Below are 25,543 nucleotides of genomic sequence, written 5' to 3' on the forward strand. Positions count from 1 at the left end.
GTTTTTGAAAATATTGGCGCTTGCGCTAGCTATGACCGGAGATGTTGCTATGTCTAAGCTTTCCTAGCAAGTTAATCTTTCCCAAAACGAAATACGTGTGTCTTCTCTGAAAACCTAACTGTAGTCAAATGCAATTAAAGATAACCGTTGCTGACAAAAGGTAAGACATAACTGCACTCGACATAAAGAACAACAATTCTAACTGACCGTTGGAAGTTGTGTAGGAGCTAGCTCAGTTAGCTAGCAGGCTTTATCCGACCCCCTGCACACTTATCGTTGGCAGGTTGGCTTTTAATCGTTCACTATTGTGATGTGTGAATTCAAATACGTATGTTAACATTGTAAACAGCACTCAACTAACAGTAACATCTCTATCTCGTATGTTGTATTTCAATGTGAATTGAGAGTAGTTACTGGTTACTGCTTGGTTAAAAGCATAACGTTAGTATTACGTTAACCAACAAGTCATATAGACATTGTAGATGTGTGTGTTACATTGTTAACTATAGATAGATCGATAGATAGATAGATCGATAGATAGATACTTTATTCATCCCAAATTGGGAAATGTTGTTACAGCAGCATTGTTGTTGTTCAGGCATTTAAATATAAAACAATAAAAAACAGCAATTATATACATATCTACAGTAGACAAGACATATGTCCAAAAGGGAAATGTTTTCCTGTATTACTCCTGATAAAATGGTATGTCCGTTTAAAATTATACAGCACAACAAACAAGAGCCTCAGAAATGGCCATCAATTTGAATAAAGACACAATCTAAATCTCTTCAACAAAAGTAAACATAATAACCTTTATCACAGTATGATTTACAACAGGGTCGTTTACTGTCATCAGACCCTTGAAACCATCTCCTGCTGTCTTCTGTCCATTTCCCCCTGTTTTTATCTCAATTTATGATTTACTGAGTAAAAGTTTTATTTAAAAAAAAAACTACAACAGTGTTGAAAATTTGAAATGTGTGATTTTGGAAATGTAACCCTTTGTTTTTGTTTTGCAGCATCACATTTATGTCAAGGAACCACAATGGCAAGTGACGTATGCAGCCATGTGAGGGTGGTAGTTCGGGTGAGGCCCACCACAGAGAGCGAGAAGACTGAAAACTGTCGAAGTGTGGTCCAAGTGGTTGATAACCACATGCTCATATTTGACCCCAAGGAAGAGGACACATCATGTTTTGGGTCACAAAGAGTCAGAAACAAAAATATCAACAAGAGGGCAAATAAAGACCTTAAGTTTGTTTTTGACCAAGTCTTCGGCGAGGAATCGACCCAGGATGACCTCTTCGAGGGGACCACTAAAGCCGTTTTGGATGGTGTGATGAATGGATTTAACTGCACAGGTAATACAACAATAATAATATGTTTTGTGTTATAGCTTTACCTGGTTGCCAAACATATTAGCATCCCCAATCTGTAAAGAAACAACTGAACAGCCATTTTTCCAAAATGATATAATGATATAGTGAACTATTGGAATCCGACTGAGTGAAAGCTATATCATCCCAAGCAGCTAATCTGCTGGAGTTAACATTTTGGCCTTTTGACCGCCTCTCTTCAAATCCAGCATCACCAAATAGTGAAGTTCAAATGCAGCTATGAGTCACAGCATTTTTTTATTTAGTAATTTCTTATCAACATGGCTTTCTGACTCACACTGTTGATTATTATTTGGAACTGTTGGCTGCTGTTCATTCACTTCACAACGCTGTGTTTTAAATCAGCACAAATGGGACATTTTGACTCCTTCGTGTACTGATGTAAACAGAATCCGACACTTCAGAAAGCCATCATTGATCCATTGAAAGATGCTCGGATCAGCTGAAGATCTTGTGGAACAATGTCCAACTAGTTTACAGTTTATTATGTACACCTAGCTTCACCAAATGCAGTTTGATTCTAAAGCCATGCAATACAGCCTATCTTCATGAGGTTTTATTGTTCAGCTTTTGTTAAGGCTGCTTTAGAGAGGGGTTTTTTCAGCTTTAGCTTCATTCTTAGGATGGAGTTTGTAGTGCTGTTGAAATAACGAGATGTTTCTATTATTTAGCATAGCCTCATTGATATAAATATAGGGCGAACAAATAAAAGAAAGACCTATCTGTTTACCTATGTCAACATTAACTTTTAAATTAGATTTGGTTCAGGGGGGTGACTGAGTTTAAAGCATGTCATTCAGGTTGCGTTGTGGGTATTGCATACTATAGGCTTAATCTCAAATATAGGCTGATTAGAACATCTTCATTCTCTATCAGTTATAATTCCCTTAGCAAAGCTTTTCATAATGAGCGCAGTTTTTTCTTGGCTTCACAATGAAATATAATATGTATTGTGCTTCAATTGTTCACTTTACATAACATTAGGTTGTGGTTATGCTCTATCCAAAGTAAGTTTGTTGTTATTGTTTTCTAGATAAGAATTGTAACTCTATGAGCATGTTTTACTTACATGGAACCTTGTCTTTCACTTGCAGTGTTTGCATATGGTGCTACTGGAGCAGGCAAGACACATACTATGTTAGGTGCCCAGAATGACCCCGGGGTCATGTACCGCACGATGACGGAGCTATTCAAACGCATGGAGGATGCCAAGGAGGAGAAAGAGTTTACTGTTGCATTCTCATATTTTGAGGTGATTATTTGAATCTTATTATTATTATTTTTCTGGTAAATACATTTTTAGACTTAGACTAACTCTTATCCCTAATAGAGCCTTAACCCAATCAAGCATTTTGTTTCGACTGAGCTCCTGGGATGAGTTTGATGGATTTGCAGTTATATTGTTTGTTTACAGGTTTACAATGAACAGATCAGAGACTTGTTGGCGAATATTGGGCCTCTTGCAGTCAGAGAGGACAGCTCTAAAGGAGTGGTTGTTCAAGGCCTCACGCTACATAAGGTTAGTAGCAATATGTATTATACACACTCCCAATTAGCAGGGGAAGAATTATAACATCTGCTAATAAATAAAGATATACCTTTTTTTAAATAAAAATATATTGTTCTATAAAATGTGGCTATGCAAACTAACTATTTAATGTTTATCTTCACTGTTCAGTGGCTGTGGTTTGCAAGAGCTGAATGGCCCTTTCTCTGGTTCACAAACCATCCCTGATATTACCTTTTTGTGTATATTTATATACAGCCCAAATCTGCAGCGCACATCCTTGAAGCTCTGGATACTGGCAATCACAACAGGACACAGCACCCTACTGACATGAATGCCAACTCTTCGCGCTCCCATGCTGTATTTCAGGTATTTCAATCCATTGTTATTAAAGAGGAGAACTTATGCACACCTGTAGATAGACGGCTGCGTAGGAGAAGGCCATTTGTCAACAATACATAACAAAAGGCTCCCTCACACTATCTTCTTAGTAACAGTCTTTGGGTACACATACCTTCATCTGTGTTGTCATAAAATATGTCTCTGATTTCAAGATAATTAGACTGTGTGGAATCTTCTGTTCTGTAAAACCTGTGGTTATCATACCACAAACTGTCATGGGTTACAACATTAGTACATTCCAGTTTTATTTAAATACAAAGGCAGATTCATGAACATAAAAGACAATTATTAACAAAAGATCAAACATAAATACAAAACTTTAACTGCAACCCCTCCAATTTCAAGAGGGCAGTTAATATCTTCAGTCTATAAGATCATAAGTATTTCAAGTCTCTTGTTTCACTGCAAACATCTACAACGCATCGCTGTTTACTTCTTAATAGTCTTGAATTGACAGTTCTTTGTTCTTTTCTTCAGATATATTTAAGGCAGCAGGACAAAACGGCCAGCCTCAATCCTAATGCCTGCGTTGCAAAATTGAGCCTGATTGATCTGGCAGGCTCAGAGAGAGCCAGCGCCACCAACGCTAAAGCGGCACGTTTACGAGAAGGTGCTAACATCAATAAGTCACTCCTCGCCCTAGGGAATGTCATCAATGCCCTCGCTGACCCAAAGGTGAGTTCATATTATCCTACATTTAATGCTGATAACATAAAAAGTGTTGCAAAAATGTGTCAAATATGTCAGCAACCCACTTCTTTGCTCATGTTTGCATCCCATGTTTGTAAGGCAGTGTTTTGTTGTCAAGCCAAGACAGACGAAGGCCTAAGCCATCCTTATTGAGCTATATTTCAGTGCTTTCAGAAATCTATGGGTGACGTCACAGAGACTGCTTCTATAGTTCAAACAGCCTCTGGTCTGGACAGACATGAATGCAAACTGCAACTTCACTGGTTGGCGAAGGTATAAAACCACAAGGGGGTAATTCTTTGAAAAGGCACAATCACGCAAAATAAGGTAAATAAATTAGAGAGAGAAAAATCACTTTATTACCATTCTCAATGTTTCGATTGTTTTTGAAATCCATATGATTTTCGCATTATGTCTGATGAATGCTCTGGTGTTATAATAGCCAAGAGATGTGCGTCAACATTTTACAGGACCTGCGTATTTTGCAAACACTGCTTATATTTTCCAAGGTCATTATGCCATAGTACCAGGTTGCCCACTCGATCCTAGACATTCTTGATTGTTTTCTGGCCCTGAAAACCAACATTGTGGACGTTTTGTCTATTAAGTACGGTGGCCCTGAAGTGCAAGTCAAATCAGCATTTCAGAAAACGCTACAGCATTTCACAAAACACTTCAACATTTCACAAAGCACCACAGCATTTCACAAAACACTACAGCATTTCAACTTTTACGGAAAGGGTATTCCTTTAGGGAGAACACTTCTTGTTTGTGATTGGACAGAGCCAGCCAGAGAAGTACTGCTGTGATTGGTTGTTTTTGCTGCCAGTCAAGAAATTACGCTTCTTGATTGGTCAGCACCCGAAAGCGCAACATGTCCCAAAACATCAGCCGTTAGCTGTTGGCACACAGAGCTCACAGCTCCTCATATCTGTTCAGAAACTGGACAAAAGTTAAACATGTACAAACCACAGACTGTCTGTGTCATGGTGAATACAGTCGCTATTTTATTTCTGTCTGTATGACGTTGTTGTGAGTTTGGACGGAGCAGCTACAGGTTAGTTTATCCTGGTCGATCCGATCTCCATTCAGAAAACACGCATTCTAAAAGGTTTTTCGCCTGCCGTCTTGTCTGCAGACTTGTCACAGCATTAATTCATGTTTTTTACTAACCGGTATCAGTATGTGGTTACTTCGACATCATTTTGAAACGCGTATTACAATTAAATCATAAAAATATGTTCATTTTGTTGTAGTTGGTATCTACCAAATTATTTGCATGGATATAAGCCCCGCCCCCTCTCCAGCGTGTCTTGTTTGAATGACAGGAGTAAACACAGCTGACAGCCGCGGTGAAGCCTGAAACTCGAGCGATTAGAGCGATGCGAATATTCGGGGCTTATCTCCATGTAAATACTATGGTAGACTACAATAAAATGAAATGCTGTGGTGTTTTGTGAAATGTTGAAGTGTTTTGTGAAATGCTGTGGTGTTTTCTGAAATGTTGTAGCGTTTTCTGAAATGCTGTTTTGACTTGCACTTCAGGGCCACCGTAATTAACAGAGAATGAAAAATGTGGCTTCTCTTTAATATATTGAACAGGGTTTCACCTGGTGTGTTTGCTGGGAGCAGTCTGCTAGATGCCTCAGTGACAGCTGCAAGTTAAGATAAGCGGTCTGTTCACAAATGAGACAGCCGCACCAAGGCAGCATCTGCAAGACTATAGGGACTGAACCAAATGCTTGGTTATCTATGTAACAAGTTAAAGGTGGGGTAGGTAATTTTGGAGAAACCGGCTCAAGTGCACTAGAATTTGAAAATACACAGCCGGAAAAAATCTGCCACTTCCTTACAGAGCCCCTCCTCCAACACACGAACGCGCACATGACCAATGAGGGCACGAGATAAGTTTGTGCACAGATGGAAGGCTGACAGGCAGGTAGGCCATCCAGTTATTTTAGCCGGGCCGGCTCAGATGATTGGTCGTGCTTTTTACAGCACTACGGCTTCAACAGATGAACATTTATGGATTTTTTGTCAAAGCACTTAATGTATTCATTGCTATCGGGATGTTAAGAGCATTCCATGGAATATAACAAAAAGTGTATCTCGAGCCGGTTTCTCAAACTTACCTAACCCACCTTTAAATGCTAGTTGTGATTAACAAAAAAATATTTTGAAACATTTAATATGTTGCTTTTTTAAATTATTTAAAAATCAAGCAATTATAATATTTTTAAAGCAGCCATACTTCAAAATTATTTATTTTTTCAAATTGCTATGGTTATAGGTATATGAAGTTAGGCACTAGCTTGTATGTAAAACGGAGAGCCTGGGATGTGTAGAGTGAACTGAGTATTTGGGTATAATTGCATTCCAGTTGCATACATTAACCTGTCAAGCAGTCTTCTCATTTTACACACCAGTCTCAAGGGACGAGGCGCAAGCAGGCCACATGCATTTAGTGCTGTGCACATGTACCGGGCCATGCTGAAATGTGATCCTTCTTCAACAGGTTGCTTAACTCTTGTGTTAAAACTGTGTCCATCTTATATTATACTCGACCCACCTTTCCAAAGTGTTCCAGTTGTGAACTCATAGTTTAATCTGCTTAATTTAGTACATATCCAAACCCAATCCCCATGGTTATTGGCCTTGCAGTGTTTACTTTTGGCAGGCAAGGAATTCACGTTGTGGATATTGTTTATAGGAAAGAATGTCCCCACTTGTGTCTGGGCTGACATGCCGCTTGTTTGAGTGAAGAGAAATCTCATCTTCATGCTATGCTGCTTCGTGTTTTTTGTTGCAATTGTTTGCCGTATGCTATGTCCAAACCAATGCAGAGACATTTTTCTGAAAGTGTCCAAAGTGAAATGAAAATGCTCAATGGTAAAAATAGTGAAAATGTTGCTTTTTTTTAAATACGAATATGTGGTTTTCAACTTTAAAAAACAAACAAGATTCCTAATGGAAAAAAAGCCCCCCTCACTTATGATCTATGTTCAAATGATTATGTTAATTGTATGCTGGTGCAGTGGTAACAGCGATAACTACAACCTTTTACATTCTTCATATTGTGTGGTTTTCTATGATTAAAGAAATGTACTTGACCATGGAGAGTAGTCGGTAAAAAAAACTGAATGCATCATTGACAGACAACCAGACAAAGCCCATTTAAAGCATAGTGGAATTGAGGTTCTTATCAAGCGCTTGTTTTTCATAGCTGCTTTAAAATTCCCCTTCACATTACTGAAGGTCCTTCCATTCATTTGACATTGAACCTGTAACAGATTTCCCATCACAGACCAATCTATTGGAGTCAAAACATATATTTCAGTTTACTTTTAGATACAGACATTGCTAAAAGAATACATTTGAGAGCAAGTTTTCTAAATTTGCATTGCTATCCTGAATCTTCCTGGATCTGACATGAACTATAACTAAGGTCTTCGGATCCAGATGTAGCATTAGGGTGTTTCCAGGGAGAAGTGCAGGCACAGCTGCTAACCCCAAAAGAGATCCTTTTTCACTCATTTGTTACTTAACTTTAATGTGACTTTCTGCAATCCCTATGCCCTTGAGATTGTGACTCACCTAAGCAGCTGTAGTCTATCTGACGCCATTATAGCAGACTGAGCTGTGTTCCCAGACCAGCTGCAGGGGGACTTCAGACCACTGTGGTCCATGGCTGTTCCCTGTTTTGACTAAAATGAATACTTCATACTGAATTTAGTTTCCTGTTAAGTTTATTGGTCCCCACCAAATAGTGTAATATGACTAAGCTTTTCTTGTGCGGCTTGTCCAGATGGAGAATGCATATTAAGGTGCACCTTGTGTTTTTCTTCATATCACAATGCACCTAACTCTCCTAAAAGTTGCTCTTTTGGTCATGTCTGACAGAAGTATTGAATGTCCATTTTCAGTATTTTCTTTTGATTTGATTCTAAATGAACTCAATGTTCACTTTATAAAGCAAAAAATACAATATAGTCTAATTTCTTGGACTGATGTTATATTTTCTCATTTGTTTTTAGAATAAGAAGACTCATATACCGTACAGGGACAGCAAGCTGACGCGGCTACTTAAAGACTCCTTGGGGGGAAACTGCAGGACGGTTATGATTGCCAATGTTAGCCCCTCATCCAAGTCCTACGATGACACCCACAACACACTTAAGTACGCCAACAGGGCCAAGGAGATTAAATCATCGGTAAGTATCTAAGCAATATATTATATAAATGAAATAATTATTTGACTATAGATGTATATTTTTAATCTTTACATGTTTTTCTCTACTTTTATCAGCTGAAGAGTAATGTTGTAAGCTTGGACAGTCACATTGGCCAGTATGCAGTGATATGTGAGAAGCAACGGCAAGAGGTGAGATGACACAACCAACACTACCATAATTAATGATACAAAAAATCTGGCAAATCTTTTTTTTCTGATATTTAAAATGTCTCTTTCAAACAGTTGCCATTATCCAATGCTCATTTCTTACTGCTATCTCAATTTTATTTTTGCATTTCTGAAGATTGTGCAGTTGAAGAAGAAACTCAAAGACTATGAGGAGAAGAACATGGTGCCTGTGGCCTCTACCACCATCTCTTCCCAGAAACAAGCAGAGTTTAAAAGGTAAGCATGTAGAAAGTAGGATTCAGGGAGTAATCTGAGACATAGAAAAATAAGTTGTGTCTTTATCTGTTATAAACTCTTTTATTAGAAGTCTCTATTATTTATTTGAACTTTGTAAATGGAATGCAAACACTGAATACATGCAGGAAGAGCACAAAGCCTTTTTTTTTTTAATTCATAGGACCTGGAATTAGACTGGAACATTATGATGACTAAATGACTTGCGATGAATAATACCAAATACTACAGTCTGCATTTTAGCTTTCCATTTCATGTAATTGTTTTTGTATTGTGACCTTTTGGTCCACTATTTGTTCATGTTTGTAGCATACTAGGCAGAGTAGCCTTTAGTTGGGAGATGTATGAGCTCCTCTCCCTGCCCACGTTCTCCAACACTTCCTGGGTGTTCCCAATGCATCAGAGGCCAAATGGGATATATGATCCCTCCGGCGTGCTCCCGGTCTGCCTCAGGGTCTCCTCCCAGCTGCATGTGTCTGAAATACCTCCGCAAGAAGGCCTCCATAGAGTATCTTAATCAGAAACCCCAACTACCTAGAATGGCTTTTTTCAATAAGAAGCAGCAGTTATTAAAGCTGGATTGTTGAAACCCTCAACCTATTTACAAAGGACCCAGGTACCACATTAAGAAAACTTATTTTGGCCCTCCCTGAACCTCCTAGTCTCATGCTTCACATTCACCTCACTTGTAAATGATTTTTGACCGCCGTCGCTTGCATCAACAACTCGGTCCCAACCAAAAGGACAATTCTATCGTTTTCTAGCAGAGTATAGTGGCTTCAGACCACTCACTGCTGGTGAAGCATTGGTGAAGCAATCCTCAGGTCCCCTAACTGGATGCTGTCTGCTCCTAGGTTGCACCTAAAGGATATTTGTCTATAAAAAAAACATGATGGCAACCTCTTAATGTTTGCATAATCTCTTGATTGCTCGGGGGAGAATTGTACTGAGCTGTTGTGGATGGATATTATTTGGTAGTTTTTGGATAGCCTGTCTTCACCCTTTTCATAAAGAAAATCCAAAAGTTAAAATGTAATATTCAACCAGGAGCAGCACCATCAAGACGATGCTAAAATAGAAGCAAACTACTTTTTTTCTACCAAAAGCATTTCTACGTGCTTTGATCAGTTAGTCAGTAAGTATCATGGTGGATCTCATACATTGAAAAAGGTGAACTGCTGTTTGTTCATTTGTTTGTGGTGCCATGCCCACACACTCACAACACAATGCGTTGGTGGGGTTTTTGACAGCTGAACTACCCAGAGTGTACAAAAAACTAAGAATAATTGTAATAACTGCACAGTTGATGATTCTTGGTACCTGTCCCTCACAAATAAAAAAATACATAATTCACGAAATGAATCATAAGCATCCGATGACACTTCTGCTAATCTGCTGATAAAAGTCTTGTACTGTTCTGTACCGTGTTCATATCAGCTCACAGCATGCCTTATTGACCTGAGATTTAGATTTTTTCAAAATACTTGTTTGTATAACTCTTATGAAATGTCATCCCACGAAATGTGCACCTCCTGGAAAACGGTTTCTTCCTGGAAAGCAGTACATCGACATGAGTCTAATTCCCCCTGTAACATACTCTTTTAAAATGTACTAACATTATTTAATGGAGAGACCTTCAGAGAGAACATTATTTGCCATACCTAGTATGTTTTAGTGTAATTAACAGCAATATTTTACACTTCATTAACAATTTGAGCTCTAGAAGCAGTTTTTCCACATCCACTTCTGACCTGCACTGTAGTCGCTGTAGACTTGAATAGAGCAGCCAGATGCTCAAATATTGATTAACAGGGTCTGTAATTAATCAAGCTTTTTGGGGGAGGGGCTTAATTAGTGTAGTTCCTAATTTTATACCTTTTTTTATAAATTCCTGCTTTATCCTTGCTTACTTGTTATCTGTTTTTTAAATTAACACAATGACAGATAATGGTTTTTTTTCAATCTAGCTAGTCACTTGTTAAACTAGTGAGGGACTGTTTGACCTCTTGGATTAAAGATCAAGTGCTTTGAGACCCTAGGATCAGGTTTGAAAAATACTGTCTAACAGTTTTTTGATTAGGATAAAAATGCAACCCTAATACATCTGCCACACATATAGAGTAGGTACCTCTGTGTATACCGGTGTGATACTAATGCTTTGACTATATATAATCAACATTAGCGTAACTATCTTAGTTACGGTTTAATTTGATAGGGACATCTGTGCAGCGCCTTTTTTATTCTAATGATGTATGCACATCAACTTCTTTACCATAAATCAGATTAACTACCTCCCATTTAGTCATCTTTAAGATATACAGTAGCATCTGTCGGGGTATTTGAGTTGGGGGCGGGGGACAAGAAAAAGCTGAATGAGTCTCACTCCCACACATTTCATTCACTGGCATCAGAATTCACAACTCGCACAGTGAGAGGCTCTGAATAGAGGCTGCACGCTTCTCAAGCTATTAAAAATTCAGCAGTCTAGCAAGGCCACGACGTCTCCTACGTCACTGAAGTTACATTGAACAGTGCAGTCACATTTCAGCGACAGCTCTCCAGTCTTATTTACCTGCGTGCCTCTCCTGTCTCTCCTTTTGCTTTTAACTCAAGCAGACAGCCACTTGCATCCAATCTCAATATCACCTCCACCGTGTTCCAGAAATAAACCTATACATCATATAGCTAAGAATATTTCTCCAGCTCAGAGCCGGTATTTTTAAAGAAGCTTTAAGAAACCATAAACAGCATATTCTAATACTTGACTCAAACCTTCAAGCAATTCATTGGCGAGAATAACGATAATAGTCATGCAAACATTTGATCTAAATAATACGTTTGGTTTCACCTGATTATTAAAAGGGTCGTAATATATTTTACAATCACATTAAAATCAATATAAATTGCTGTATTTATATTGGGTTTGAATTGATTGTAAAATATATTACGACCCTTTTAGTTTGTGTTATATACACATACAAATTGGTTTGGAAGAGCTCATTGTACAAAAAGTACGATGGAATTTAGTTTGACTGATGTTGATGTATCTCATTATACTGAGAGGTGTCACTTAAATACTGTCCTAAAGAACGGGGATCCGAATGAACAGTTTTTGATTTTCCATGTGATCACTTAAGATACTCATGTGTAATTGTCACCAATACATACCATATCAATTAAAAACATATACTTGTTACACTAAGTTATTCATGTTATTCTTAGTTTACATTTCTTACATTTGAATGCAAGATTGAAGTTGAATTGCGAAAAGGAGGGCAGCATTAATGTCTTCTTAAAATGTATGATATCAAACTCATTTTACACGCTTTCTGTAATGCTTGACATTCACTTTTGTTCAATTCAGATTTTCAAATGCAGCCCTTTTGATAGGAAAGATTCTCACATGTGAATATCACTCTTCCCCCTCTGTAGGGTGTCAGAAGCTCTGCAGCAAATCTTCTCGGGCCGGGCCCAAATCAGAAAAGAGCAGCTGGATCTGGAGAGACGACTGAAGGAGAACGAGCTGCGCCAGCGGTACAGTGAGGAGGACAACCTGCAGGTCCAATGCTTCTGTGCCAAAGAAAAGACTGAGAAGGTAGCTGATGCTTACGTTGCTATCCACACATCCCATCATCCCCGCAGACAAACAGCTGCTGAGTCATCATTTCACATCTCTGTTCTCTATGGTTGTCTTGGCCTCTCATTTACGCCACTACAGGAGGAACTATGCTCCCCAGCACCTGGCTCCTCTCTGCCAGTGTTGGTCCCAGCTGTAAATTACACTTAAAGTATAATTAGCACACAAAAAATGTCTAAGACCAAACTTTATAGAATGGTTCAATGTCATCCAAAACAAATTAAAGTGTGAGAACAAATGACCTGATATTGGTTTTAAATCACCTGCTTTTGAAAACTTCTATATTATAAGAAGAAATAATTAGTTTCAGATGAACTTCTTCAATAATTGACAACACATGGAGTATTTACATTATTGTTAAGAAATACTTTGACCACAAACATAGTTAAATATGTCTCACATTAATCCTAGCAATGCCCAATTCAAACTTAAATGTGTTGTTGTTGCTTTCATTAGGCCACTTGCAAGCATGAGCGGAAGATTGCCAGCTTACGCACTCAGCAGCAGCACATTCTGAAGCGTCTGAAGGAGGCACAGGCGCGTTTCCTGGACAATGACGGCTGGCTACATCGAGTTGAGAATGAGATCAAGCTGCTGAAGTCCAATGATCAGACCTCGGAGGTTAGTAGAACCAAGTGACATCTGTGCATTAACTAGTTATCGACTTCCAAATGTGTGTTTTTGTTGTGACTTTGATAAGTACTCAGACTTAACACTTGCTTCACAGATGTTCTATGTAATCATTTATATTTCACTTTTATACAAAATAAATAGAAATGCTTCATGGTTTAGTATCAGCTTTATTTGTTTGATCATAACAATTGTGTCACCACAGTGCTTGTAGCCATGCTTATACAACTTCCAACAACCTTGGCATTGGCGAGGGAGTACATTAATTCTTGTATGTTTTTTAATAGATAGATCAGTGGAGGCGAGTCGTGAGTTAAACTAGTTACAACATTACATACCTTGTGGACAGGATGAGATAGTTAGAGTTCATCTAAGAAGACAAATAGGCATGATTAGATCAAAAGAATAACTTCACAATGTGGGTTACATCCTTCAAAACTCATCACTTGGTGTTTTTTGTTTGTTTATTTTGGAAGGTAGGCTGTGTCTCTACTGGTGTCGTGACTGTCTTTGTTTTCTTCCCATCTGTTCTCCCAGTAATTAGAACCGTGCTCATTTTATTTCTCCGGCTCACTCGTGGATCGCTGAAGAGAATAAATCAATACCCTTTACTCATCCCTCACACTGCAGCCAGTTACCTTGCTTAAACCATGCCCATGTTATGTTTTTCTTCTTTATCCTTTCTTCCAGGAACTGACCCAGAACTGTGACGCACCCACCGGTCAAATGTTCTCTCTGCTGTTGTTTCGTAGTTTCTTTACGTCAGAGTTCTTTCTCTTTTTTTCTCCCCTTCCTTCCTTACCCGCAGCAGACAGATTTTCTGATGAGACATGGATGAAAACAGAACTTTGCATCTTCTTTTCTCTTTTGTTTCTTTTAATTCTGCCTTCAAGAGTTTCAATTCAATATGTTGTTCTGTTAGAATGGCTATTCCCTCGTCATTTCTGCTCTGAACTCACTTCTCCCCTTTGTTCAGGTGTTGGATAAGAGCCTACACGGCCACCGACTGGAGCTGCAGGTTAACGATCTCAAACAACACATCACTCAGATGGTGGAGCTCACTGCACTGCAGGATCAGGAGAACAAGCGAATGCAAAAGTATGTTTGACAATAACTAGAAACAATTATTAAAGAACTGTTGATCAGTCTCGCTGAAGAAATTGCACCTTACATTGCTGTAACTTCTATTTTTTTCATCTGTTAAATCATATTTTTTCATTGCTTTTTAGAATGGTCAACATCTTGTTGCCGGCTTATTCTCAGCACTACTCTACGCTGCGTGCGGCTGGGCTGGTCACAGCCGCAGATGAGATGGAGAACCATGAACTTGAGCACCTTGTGTTGAGGGAGAGAGGCGTGGTCTGGGCAGACCAGGAAGTGGCAGGGCAGCAGCTGAAAGGCGTGGGGGCCGGAGGGGAGTCTCAGGAGGAGGCGGGCTCCAGCGACCTGGCACCTGTCCTGTCCTTCTCACATCTGCTCTACCACCAGAGTTCTCCCTGCAGTAAGTCATCATTATTACTTATTTATTATTCTGCTGTTTATTAAACATATGTTTGGATGGATTGTTGCAAAACTAGTGAAGGTAGGAAAATGAGGTAGTGCAAATTATTTGTTTAGTATTATCAATTAATATTTCATTTTTTAAAAGTTTTTTAAGAGTTCTTCAGTCAAATATAATTATAATTATTAAAAATGCTTTTTTTATTTTTAAGAAAAGCAGCAAATCCTCCGATTCTGGAAGCTATTTCATTTCAATGTTTGTCTTTTTTTTCTAGATTTGATTGGTTAATCCAGTAATTGTTTCAGCGTTGAAAAGTACTGCCATGTAGCCTGACTGGGAAGCTGTCAATTTGCTTGATCTCTACAGGAAGACCTGACCACATAGCCACAACATGCATGACTAATAAAAACATCAGATGTTTCAGTAATGGGTTATTGCTTATAATCAAGACATCTACTTATAAAATGTCCATTAAATGTTATTCTAGAAAATGTCCATTAAATGTTATTCTATAAATCGCCACTGAGAGAATGCACCACAGCTCCCAAATGAGTTAATTGAAACTGGTCAGATATAAAAAAAGGACTTGCATGTGCATTCATCATCTTCTGCTGGTGGGAAGAAAAAAAGAGAAGGTGTCATTTTTATGGGGAAGCAGGTCTCCCCTATAATTACATATAAATGATTTGTCCCCCTCAATTAACTCTACCAAGTGCATGCGACAGAATGAGGGAGAGAGAGAGAGGGAGGCCTCTCATTGACTGAATCTGTGTCAAGTCAGACATTCATCTCTCTGATGTGCAGAATCTTAGCTGCTTGCTAATGTTTTAATGCCCCACCAATTTATCTGTTTTTTTTACTTTAGTTTTTACAAAAGTTCATTTCAAATGGCCACCTCTGTTGTATAAATCATATTTACAGCTGACATTCACACCCTTTCACAATATATTGTTTGCTCAGGATATTATGTGCCAAGAGTAGGGCTGCACGATTTGGGGAAATAATCTAATTGCGATTTTTCTGACAGATATTGCGATAAAATTTGCGTTATATATATATATATATAAATAATCTGAAAGGACATCCACAGGAGAGTGTTTCCATAGATAAAACACACATACACAGAGACAGTGACACACACACACACATATACACAGACACAGGTCTTTCTCTCTGACCCAGTTCACGGTTCATTAAATAAAATATAATACACAGATTCTTCACTGATTGTACCTATATGGTCCAACGTTGCTTCTGGCTCGGCTGAAGCCATTTATCCACACCATGAATGTTGCTAGAAACGTCTTCACACATGGGCGTTTCACGTGCAGTGTTGTTGTTGGGCGTATGCATAGTTACCTTGGGCCACTTCTGATTGGTTAACAATGGCTATTACCTGTGGAGCACAGCACTTCTGATTGGTTAACAATGGCTATTACATGTGGAGCGCAGCACTTCTGATTGGTGTGGATGACTGACACACAAGAAGAAGAAAAAATTGCATCATTTCAAATCGTGATTTTGACTTAAAATCGATTGTGCAGCCCTAGCCAAGAGTAGTATAGCTACATGGACCGTGTCACACACATGTATTTTTTCATTTATTTATTTGTTCCAATCTTGGTACATAATTCATACAACACCTGTACCCTCAGACCATCAGACCATGATGGAAAGGAGCAGAGAGTAGAAACACTTATTTGCCCTGCCTCTAACACAACATTAGCTGCTCTGTCATCACAGCTGCCAATGAATACCTGAATAGTATCCTTTTTAATATCTTGAACACCACCCAGTAAATGTTTTGCACAAAGTTAATAAAATGACACCCCTCCAAGGGACATCTTAAATGTAAAAATGTTAGATTACACAAGTGTAAGAAGTTGTTAAATATATTATTCAGGAGTCCTGTAGGGTAGTTGAATGAGGTCCAGTGTATTTGGCATTAATCCAGGTGCAGTGTGTATTGTAGGGCTCATAAGATTGCACTGTTCATGTTCACTTTAACTGTCCTCTTAGCATGACCTAGCAGCCCCTGAGCCCCTTGTGACGTATAAGATACGACACACACTGGAGCATGAACCAAAGCTGCTTAACAATCCTCAATTACTGTGATGATGTCTCTCATTTGTGTGGCCGTAAACTCTGCACCTGTCCCTCTCTTCCACTGCTGGCTTATATCAAATTGTATTCCATCCAGTACTTCTTTTTAAAGTGTTTTTTGTTTGGGTCCATTTAAATTCATTGCCTGTAATATAAATCATTTCACAACTGAATACAGACGATAGTATCGGCCTCCTGTGAATCATAGATTCAAGTTTAAAAGATAATAAGATGTTTGTTTAAGATTTAAAACCTTTCAGGATTATTTGATTGTTGGGCAATTCATTATGTCCCTTCTGACATCTCGGCCACATTGCCCTGCACCATGTGTGGGCTTTTGTGTCAGATTCATATTTTCTTGAACATCAACACAACAGTAAGATCGACTCTTCCTAAAGAAAAGATTCATTTAAAATGAGTAAAATTATGTTGGTACAGTCTGCACAATGAGAGATCCTTGAAACATAGACCGTCCTCAATGTTGGAAAGTGTTAAACCTTCATCTCATTTTTATACCAGCAAACGTTTTATTTCAATTTCAGTAAATAGTTTCAAAACAACAACCCATTTGGTCAAACTGAACCAGCACCTTTTATGTAAGATTTCTAACAAAAACATCCACTTAAAGGTCTCAGAGGTTTGTCAGGCTCTCTGTGTCGTTGTTATTTTGATAAAGGTGTGTACATTTAGCTTCTGCTTGAATCTCTTCATTATTTTTTTTAATTCTCAGGTGCAGAGAGGCGCAGAAAAAGAACCATGCTGCTTCACCCGAAAGGTAGATCTACTCTCCTCTCTTCCCCGTCATGCTAACATACTGTAGTCATTAATCCTAAAGCCCTGCCTGCTTGTTAATCCCCCCCTCCCCCTCAATCATTCACTTCTCTCCTTGTCACCTTTCACTCAATCCATCACACTTGCCCAAACACACATTTAAGAGATGATGCTACGTTTTTATCGAAGCAGAACACACACATCATAAAATTGTGTTTTCAATGTGCCATATAAACGTACAATTGTTTTTGTGTGAGCCAAAATGTCCACCTCTTATTTGGTGAACGTGTTTTGAGCAGTTTAAGTTAAAAGCCTTCTTCAGAGTAGTAAAAATGAACAATAAAAGTCATAGACGTAATATAATTAGATTTATAGGTGTGCTGCAGACATTCCGCCCTGGCCAAAACATGAATAATGAAATGATGTGAATACTCAAAAGCAGTTTTATAGAGGGAAAACTGTACACATGGAACCTGTAGGGAAATGTAACACAAAAAGCTCTCTGAAATATTGAAGTTCAAATTGGCTGTAATGATATTTACTGCAGTTGGTCTACATTTCATTGAAACATATTGTGGGAAATGTAACTTTTGAAGAAAATAGTCCTGCCAGATGACCAGAGTTTCTTGAATTGCAATGAAACATGAAAGCACGAGGGAGTTTGCCACCACTGATATGAAGTTTCCCTGCTACGTATTATAGAAAGTCCTTCTTTCTGCCTGGCCCTTCCTTCTTCATGCCAAGCCAGTTGTTTCCATTTGGTCATTTATTATTATTTGCTCATAATTTAAGTTTTCTTTGGCAATACATCTATAGTTGTCTCTCTGCAAATGTCAACACCACCACTCAAAATGGTATTACTATGGTGATCTTTTATATTTTTGCAAACAAACTTGAATGGCCAAACATTAACTGTATTTATCATGTGTTACACCCACTATAAAACTTTGGGTGGATATGGTATTTGAAATAAACAAACGTTAGACATTCCTCTAATAGAATAGTACAAAGCTGTTATTGACAACATAATACGTTATGGGAATAAAGAAATATAAATCATAGTAATCTGCAATCTTTCTTTGAGTTAGGAATGTTATACATTTTTAAAAAGGGCACAGCTTTATAGTATTATTCCTAAATGTACCAGACACAAAAAGGATTTGTTTATATGATGTCCATAATATCAACATGCCTACATACAGCAACAGAGATGCAACACACCAAATACATGCAAGGCTTTTAGAGGCTTAACATTTGCTTAATAGTGAATAACCAAATACTTCTTTCAGTGTAATTTGTTCAGTCAATAATTCAGTTTATTTGCATAATACTTTTGTAATTATACATGTTGTGCAGCACTATCTTAATGATCAGTATATGACATATATATGTATATGCAGTTGACATAACACAGATTTTCTCATAACTATGGTTCTATTTAGCATCTAGACGAAGTGCTCTGATCTGATCCTGATGCTGTTTGGCAGCCCCTCACTGCTTCCTCAGCTCTTAATGGTAGTCACTGCAGCATGTTATGAGGAATGGCTCCACCCTGCAGCTGGCAAAGCCAATCACATTTCATCCTTTTTAAAAAGGGTTGGGGTTTTGAAAGCGCATTAACTCTTTGTGTGCTGCTTAATAATAGCATATCACATAAAAGTGCTCCCTTTGAAGAAACACAATTGAGTGTTGATTTCTAAACGTGTGCACACGTGCGTTTATTAATAGCTTCAGGATGTTTCATTCAGTTACCTCCCACTGCCCCCTTTATGCTGTTCTTTTTATATTCCCATTCGATCCTGTACCTCTCTCTTCTCTCTTATCTATTTTTTCCTCCTCAGATTTTTTCTGTCCTTTTGCTTCAAACGTCTGTCAGTCTGGCTTTTTCCTCCATTCTTCCTTTATTTCCCTCCTACCCTCAAATGTTTTTCGCTGTCTGTCTCGCATCTAACCCTCCCAATCCCTCCTGAGCTTCATTCATGAAAATGCAGATCCACAGCAGGGCAGGAAAAAACGTCAACAGACGTAAACTCCCCTGCTCCACCAACCAGAAAAGGCGCACTATAAAAAACAGGCAGCAGCAACCAGGCGACCCTAATTCAGTGCAGCCTCCACCAGAAATAGCAACTCATGCATGTATTAATCCCCTACAAGCCAAAAATATGTGATTGAAGGAAAACGGCTTCCATGTATTGCTATAGGGACAACTCCTCTGCCACAGAAAAGAGCGATTTATCCTCGTGCTGTCCGAGGTCTGACTCACATTTGCTAAATATTGCATTTTGATATTCAAGGTTATGTCTAACTCAGTCATTCACCTTTGCATTTAGTGCTCTCACTTCCTTTATGTGCTGGAATGTTTCCTTTTTAAACCCTCACTGCAGGAAATGCCACGAGTGTAATGCTGTTTGTAATGGGATGCAGACACCATGATTTTAACACAATCTGCCCCAAGATGTGGTTGTCATTTTATAAAAAAAAACTAAAAAAGACAATATGGCATCGAAATTACGACATTCAATTACTTGTCTAAATCATTATTTGAATAAATATTGATATAATTTGGTGATCCTGTTTTAGTTTTTAAAGGAACCAGAGGCTTCATCATCATGTGTTAAACATAATATATTTTAATTTCAACATTGATCTAAATGCAGGCATGTATTTGTGCTCAGTGTTACAACTGTCTTGAAAAGGAAACAAACATCAATGCTGTTGGGAATATGCCCACTTGCTATAATTACCACTAATTAATGCAAGTGTGACTATTCCCTATGGAATAAGGCCGTGGAGTCCATCACTATTCACTATCTGCTAACATAAGCTATCTGTCAGTGCTCGACTGCTGTGTAGCTACAGTCTTCGTGGCTGTGTCCACAGTCGGTGCACGCAGGAAGGTTCTGACCAACGGATGATTTAATATTTCCAGGGGTCTAACTCCTGTAAAGCTTACAATTTAATAAAAATCTGGGCAAAAAAGAAATTTAAATCATTGAAATTCATACATCTTTTTTGCAGTCAAATGCCACAATGATAAAAATCAAACCTTGGAAATATCATAAATACAAGTTCCTGGCTGTTTACGGGTCACCGGCCTCATAGAAAGCAGTGGAATAGAAAAGTATTTGAGGATTTCCCTGTGTTCATTAAATGGTGCAGTTCGCTAGTATATATTAAAATGCACATTTTTGCCATGTGTTTTACCCTGGTAATTGCTGGAATAGTACGTTTTTTATTTAATGAGAGCAATAAACAACAGCACACTAATTAGGTACGATTATATTAAAAAAATAATGTTGCCCATAAAAGTTCTATTGCACCTTCACTTTATACTTTTTAAAAGCAGAGTTCAGAGGGTTCAGCGCTGCGTGTTTGAGCAGTATATTTTCCTTGTTTGAAAAGAAACCAATCCAAGGCTGTTAGCCAGTAGTCCTTGAGCTCTGGTTTATTTATATAATGCAGCGCTTTTAAAGATAATAATGCCTGTCACAGCTTCATTCTGACATTGTAAAGTTTAAATGTGCAAATAAGGCACTATAATGTTTAATTGTCTTGTGCCATGTATAACCTCACCAACACTACTGCACACTTCCGGATGTAACTTAAGGGAATGATCCATCTCATTTCTCTGTTGTGACATTTTGTAAATTGCACTATTTAGCCCAAGGCTGGCACTTCAGCACTTATTACTGATTGAATACAGGGACCGCGTCATTGGGGATGGGTTTGTTAACTGTTGCTCTGCTGTGGTTTGATTAGCCTTTTTTACTCTTAAAGCCCTTCGTTGTAAACAATGCATTTAAATATGCTTATATCGGTTATATATTTTTACGAAACAATGTTTTCTTTGGTTTCTTGTTGTAGCCTATGGAAATTGTATTCCTCTAAAAAATATAATATTCATAACTTAAGAAGCAACAGTCAACTTTTGAGTTTGTAAAAAAAGAACTCTAGCTGTCAAAAACTCAATTCTCAATCAGGGTTGATGGACAATGTCACATTGTCCCCCACTTCGAATCAGGGATAAAAGCACAGAGAAAAAACAAATACAGATCATTAATGTGAAATAGGTTTACCAAAAATGTTCAAGCATCTTTTATGTTATTGCTGCTTTGTCCATTTTTACTAAATGATGATTGTTTGTTTATTTAGTTGGAGGAAAACAGCCAGATATGAAAGCAGAACTACGTCCAACGATGCCCACCAGGAGGAATCTGTCTGCGTTGCTGGCACCACAAAGCCCTCAGACGTTCGCCACAGCCGAGGTGTTTGAGGAGGACATGTTCCCACTCAAGTCCACACCAGAACCTTCTCAAAAAACATTTAAAGACTTGCCACAGAGCTCAAGTGCCATGGATCCTAACATGACATTTGAAGTTATGGACCATGATGATCAAACTGCAAGCAATGCAACCATCCTATTAGGAAGTGGGAGACCCTGTCGAGCGTTGGCGTCAACAGAGCTCTCGGGTCCCAGCCAACCACTCCGACTTCCGGAAGCCAACGAGGAGAACCAGGTTCCTAACAAAAGGTGAGAGAACGTTCATGCCTAAGCTTTCCTTTTGATTTTAAAACGTTTAAAAGGGTATGTGATCCTTCAGACACACATTCCTCCCTCCTGAAAGTTGGATAACATTACTAGTCAGTTTTGAGAATGGCTTGTAATGTTTAGATTACAGTTCTCTTGACACTAAGCATGCAGCATATTGTCCATATGGTGCACTCTTTTAACGTGTTGAAGTAGTCGTAAAAAATGCATCGATACAGCTGCATACTGCTGCTGCACTCCTGTGGTTCCTCCAAAAGGTTCTGCTACAATAGTATAGGACATTGTGTAAGTAAGGCTTCGGTAAACAATACTACTCTTTATGGGAACATACACTTTGGTAAAACACACAAAACACTGCTAACCCTGCACTGCTATCTGAAGTCCCACTCGTGTCATGTATTTCTCTGTTTGTCATGTACTTGCATCTTATACTTTTCTCTGGGTTGCACTCATAATCACCCAGGTGTCTCATGGTTTCTCATGCATCAAAGACTGACTTGATCTAATATTGTTAATGTCTTGACAAGCCAGCAAATATGTTTTCACCTGCTGTGTGCTTCCACATACTTTTAATGCTTTTAATAAGATTAGCAAACACCAATAATGATTTTCATTAACTCTCTGACCTATCGAGTACAAACAAAATAAGGGAAATGCTCACTTCCAATGCCTCTGTGCTAACAACAGCCGATCTGGAGGCACAGGGTTTTCCGGTTGCCTCTACGTCCGACCAATTTGTGTAAATGCAATATCTCAAGAATGCCTGGGGGTGATTTCTATACATTTGGCACCAATGTCCACTATGGCTAAAGAATTCATGCAATAATCATTTACATTTTGCACAGTCTAATCGGATAAAATGACTGGAAAAGGCATAAAAACTAAGAATAATAATGTAATGTTTGTTAAATATATATACTTACTATACTTGCTTGTATCATCTTCCCAGAAAGCATAAATAATGTTTGTTTTTTTTAAACAAGCATCTGTGTAGTTAATATTACATTGCATTTTATCTTAATTGGTTCAGAGGCAAACATGTATCTGTTAAATCAGTTCGATAAAAATGTTTAGGATCAAACTATAAACATGTCCCTTCGGCCGCCAATGAAAGTTTCCCATAATGTAAAAGACGCTCATTCTGGATGGCTACCAAACCCCACAGAAGTGGTAAATCCCTAAAACCTTATTCAAAACAAGACGGAGACTATAGTGCAAACAGAAGAAGTATTCTCACCAGCAGCAAGTTTCCAGACTGGAACCATAGGCCTAGAGGCTTAAGTCAGCTAAGAAGAGGCAAACAGAATAGGAAACATTTGGAGCAGAAGACGGGGTTTGTGTCAGTGAAAGATGTTCCAAGCAGATGAGCCTTTGCATTTACACATTGACCATGTATCAGTGTATTGGTTTCCAACTATCTTTAAAGGTCTCCTATTATACTGTTTTTCATCAATATATTATAGGTCTCAGATACAAAACATGTCTCTGAAGTGTTTGGCTCAAAATACCAAACAGATCATTGTAGCATCCCATAATCCCCTCTGTTTCAGCCCTGTTTCAAAAGTGCTGATTCTCTGTCTTTTACTTTAGAGGAAAATAAGGGGCCCCTCGTCCTCACGCCCTTCTGAGAGATATTTTGTTAAAAAGAACACAATGGTGCTCTTGGAAGAAATTCAGGTGATAAGGTCCCCCACCTTATCACCTGAATTTCTTNTGGCCGAAACCGATACCGAAAATAGAAAACAGTTGGCCGAATGCCGAAAGGCCGAAAATGATTAATAGAAATATATATATATATATATATCAAACTAAATATGAATGGATCATTCAGACAGTGAATAGTCGTTTGACATCTCCTACCTGCCCAAGGTGGCTATTGTAAGCCAAGTGCAACAGACTAGTGTTGCTCCAGCTTAGTCTGCTCCCAGAGTCACAGCATTTTGACCCAGCCCAACGAGAGACCAAGGCCATCATCAAGTATTGATCCATTTATTTCAGCTAGAGTACCTAGCTACAATCTTCTGGCATTCAGAATATAACATTCATGCTAATTTTAAAACCTTTTATTTACATAATAAACCTCTAGCTGTTTGTATTCTGTACACTTTCATTTTGAGGTGGTAAATGTGTAGGAACCCTGTAAAATGGTGCCCTCTGTATGGCAGTAACAGCGTCATGATTGTTGTTTCTTCACATTCTTTAGTGTGTTCACTCTTGTTGTCCTCAGATTCACAGGAGAACAGGCCACGAAGAGTTGTGAAGAGCGTTTCTGAAGGAAGCCTGATGGATCCTCAGGAGTCTAAGTCCTTTCTCCATAAAAGGTCTAAACATTTGAAACGGGCGACCAAACGGCTGTAAAGAAACATTGTGTTTGAATCCCACCATTTAGCCTTCTTGAAAACGTCCATTCTCCATATTTTTATAATATTTTCATCTCCTCAAAAGTATTTTCTTCAAAACCTAAAACTGTAGAGGTTTCTTTAACAAAATGTATCATAGATTGCACTAATATGTTAATATGTTGGATTGAGCCTCACACGGCAGTGGCGTTTTACTTGACTGCACTTTTTTCTTACATTGTATAGTTCTTGATAATCTAATTTGATTATGTTTAGATACATTAGTTTCTTTGAACTGTTCTCTAAAAAAAAAGGATTGATCTGGTAGGTAGCAAATGTCCCTGGGCAGCTAATATCAAAGGAAGATTACTTGACCATAGATTAAGGAATGGCTGCAGAAAGAATTGAAACTGCTCTACACTGAAAAGTTTGAATTTGTTTTATCTTTTGTCTCTTATGTACAGTTAATAACATTGATTTATGCTTATGTCATAATAAAAATGCTTGTAAAATAATCTGTGGATGTTTTTGAATGAGTAAGTCCCTTTCTAAAATGTAATCTCTGCCTTTGTCTGCAATTGAAATAGGGTCTGAATAAATGAAGAGGGTGATAGTGGTAAATGAACTTTTGGTTACATGATGTTCCAACGATGAATAAGTGACGTAGGCCGGGCTTAGGGAAGGTGAAAATAGGACAGCAAGAGAAATTGAACTGACCTAGGAGTGACCCACAGCATAACTCACAAACGTAACTTTCTCGTTGTCTTCCTATTGAAAAAAAGCTACCGTTTCATAAACCTTTATCAAAAAAGGTAAACCCAGAGTGCAGTGAGTGATGGGATGCTGTTTGTCTCTACCAATGCCTCGTGGGGTTTCAGGATGATAAGTGTTGTTTCACCTCAACAGAGCATAGACTCAACACTCAGTCTTGAAAGAGGTGTCATCACCAACTCAAACACTGATGTCGAAAAATGCAGTCAAGTTTTACTTTTATTTATATATACATATATATCTTTATTTATATACTAGTGATTATTAAAAATGAAAATCTGATAGGCAAGCAGATAAGTAAAAATAGCTAAAAGACAACGGCTAAAATATTGATAAACTAAAAGGTAACGTGGGAAAAACAGCGAAAATATAGCTTTATGATGGTTGGCCGAGAGCTACAGATAAAATGAGCTAATAGAAATAGCGAATCAGTTAGTTTGCCAAAAGTAATGGATAGGTTCCATACAAATATATATATATACTGTATATATTGTATGTAAAAAAATAATAATAATTGAATCAGTGGTTGAAATTGTTAGCTAAGCATAACAACAGAGTAATGGTGATGTATGTGAATGAAGTCTTTACC

General features: G+C 38.2%; 1 protein-coding gene across 1 annotated transcript; it reads left to right on the forward strand.

The window, feature by feature from the left end:
• Window positions 1-24,117, forward strand: kif18a (kinesin family member 18A). Its single transcript, XM_010794147.1, has 16 exons — window positions 1-160; window positions 1,023-1,364; window positions 2,495-2,652; window positions 2,815-2,919; window positions 3,166-3,276; window positions 3,787-3,984; window positions 8,034-8,210; window positions 8,306-8,380; window positions 8,535-8,635; window positions 12,086-12,248; window positions 12,747-12,911; window positions 13,897-14,018; window positions 14,150-14,421; window positions 17,255-17,299; window positions 21,448-21,826; window positions 24,072-24,117. Exons 2-16 carry the CDS (start codon window positions 1,049-1,051, stop codon window positions 24,115-24,117), a joined length of 2,433 nt encoding a protein of 810 aa, XP_010792449.1. The 5' UTR covers window positions 1-160; window positions 1,023-1,048.
• Window positions 24,118-25,543: the final 1,426 nt, after the last annotated feature.

This window comes from Notothenia coriiceps, unplaced genomic scaffold (genome assembly GCF_000735185.1).
Source record: "Notothenia coriiceps isolate Sejong01 unplaced genomic scaffold, NC01 NC01_scaffold00037244, whole genome shotgun sequence".
Lineage (NCBI taxonomy): Eukaryota > Metazoa > Chordata > Actinopteri > Perciformes > Nototheniidae > Notothenia > Notothenia coriiceps.

What these genes read in the sequence shown, in the direction of transcription:
- kif18a (XM_010794147.1), top strand. Translation starts at nt 1,049, where the DNA reads ATGGCAAGTGACGTATGCAGCCATGTGAGGGTGGTAGTTCGGGTGAGG. An exon ending in AAGGCCTCACGCTACATAAG is followed by an intron (nt 2,920 to 3,165) that starts GTTAGTAGCAAT and finishes ATTTATATACAG; the next exon opens with CCCAAATCTGCAGCGCACAT. An exon ending in AAACAAGCAGAGTTTAAAAG is followed by an intron (nt 8,636 to 12,085) that starts GTAAGCATGTAG and finishes CCCCCTCTGTAG; the next exon opens with GGTGTCAGAAGCTCTGCAGC.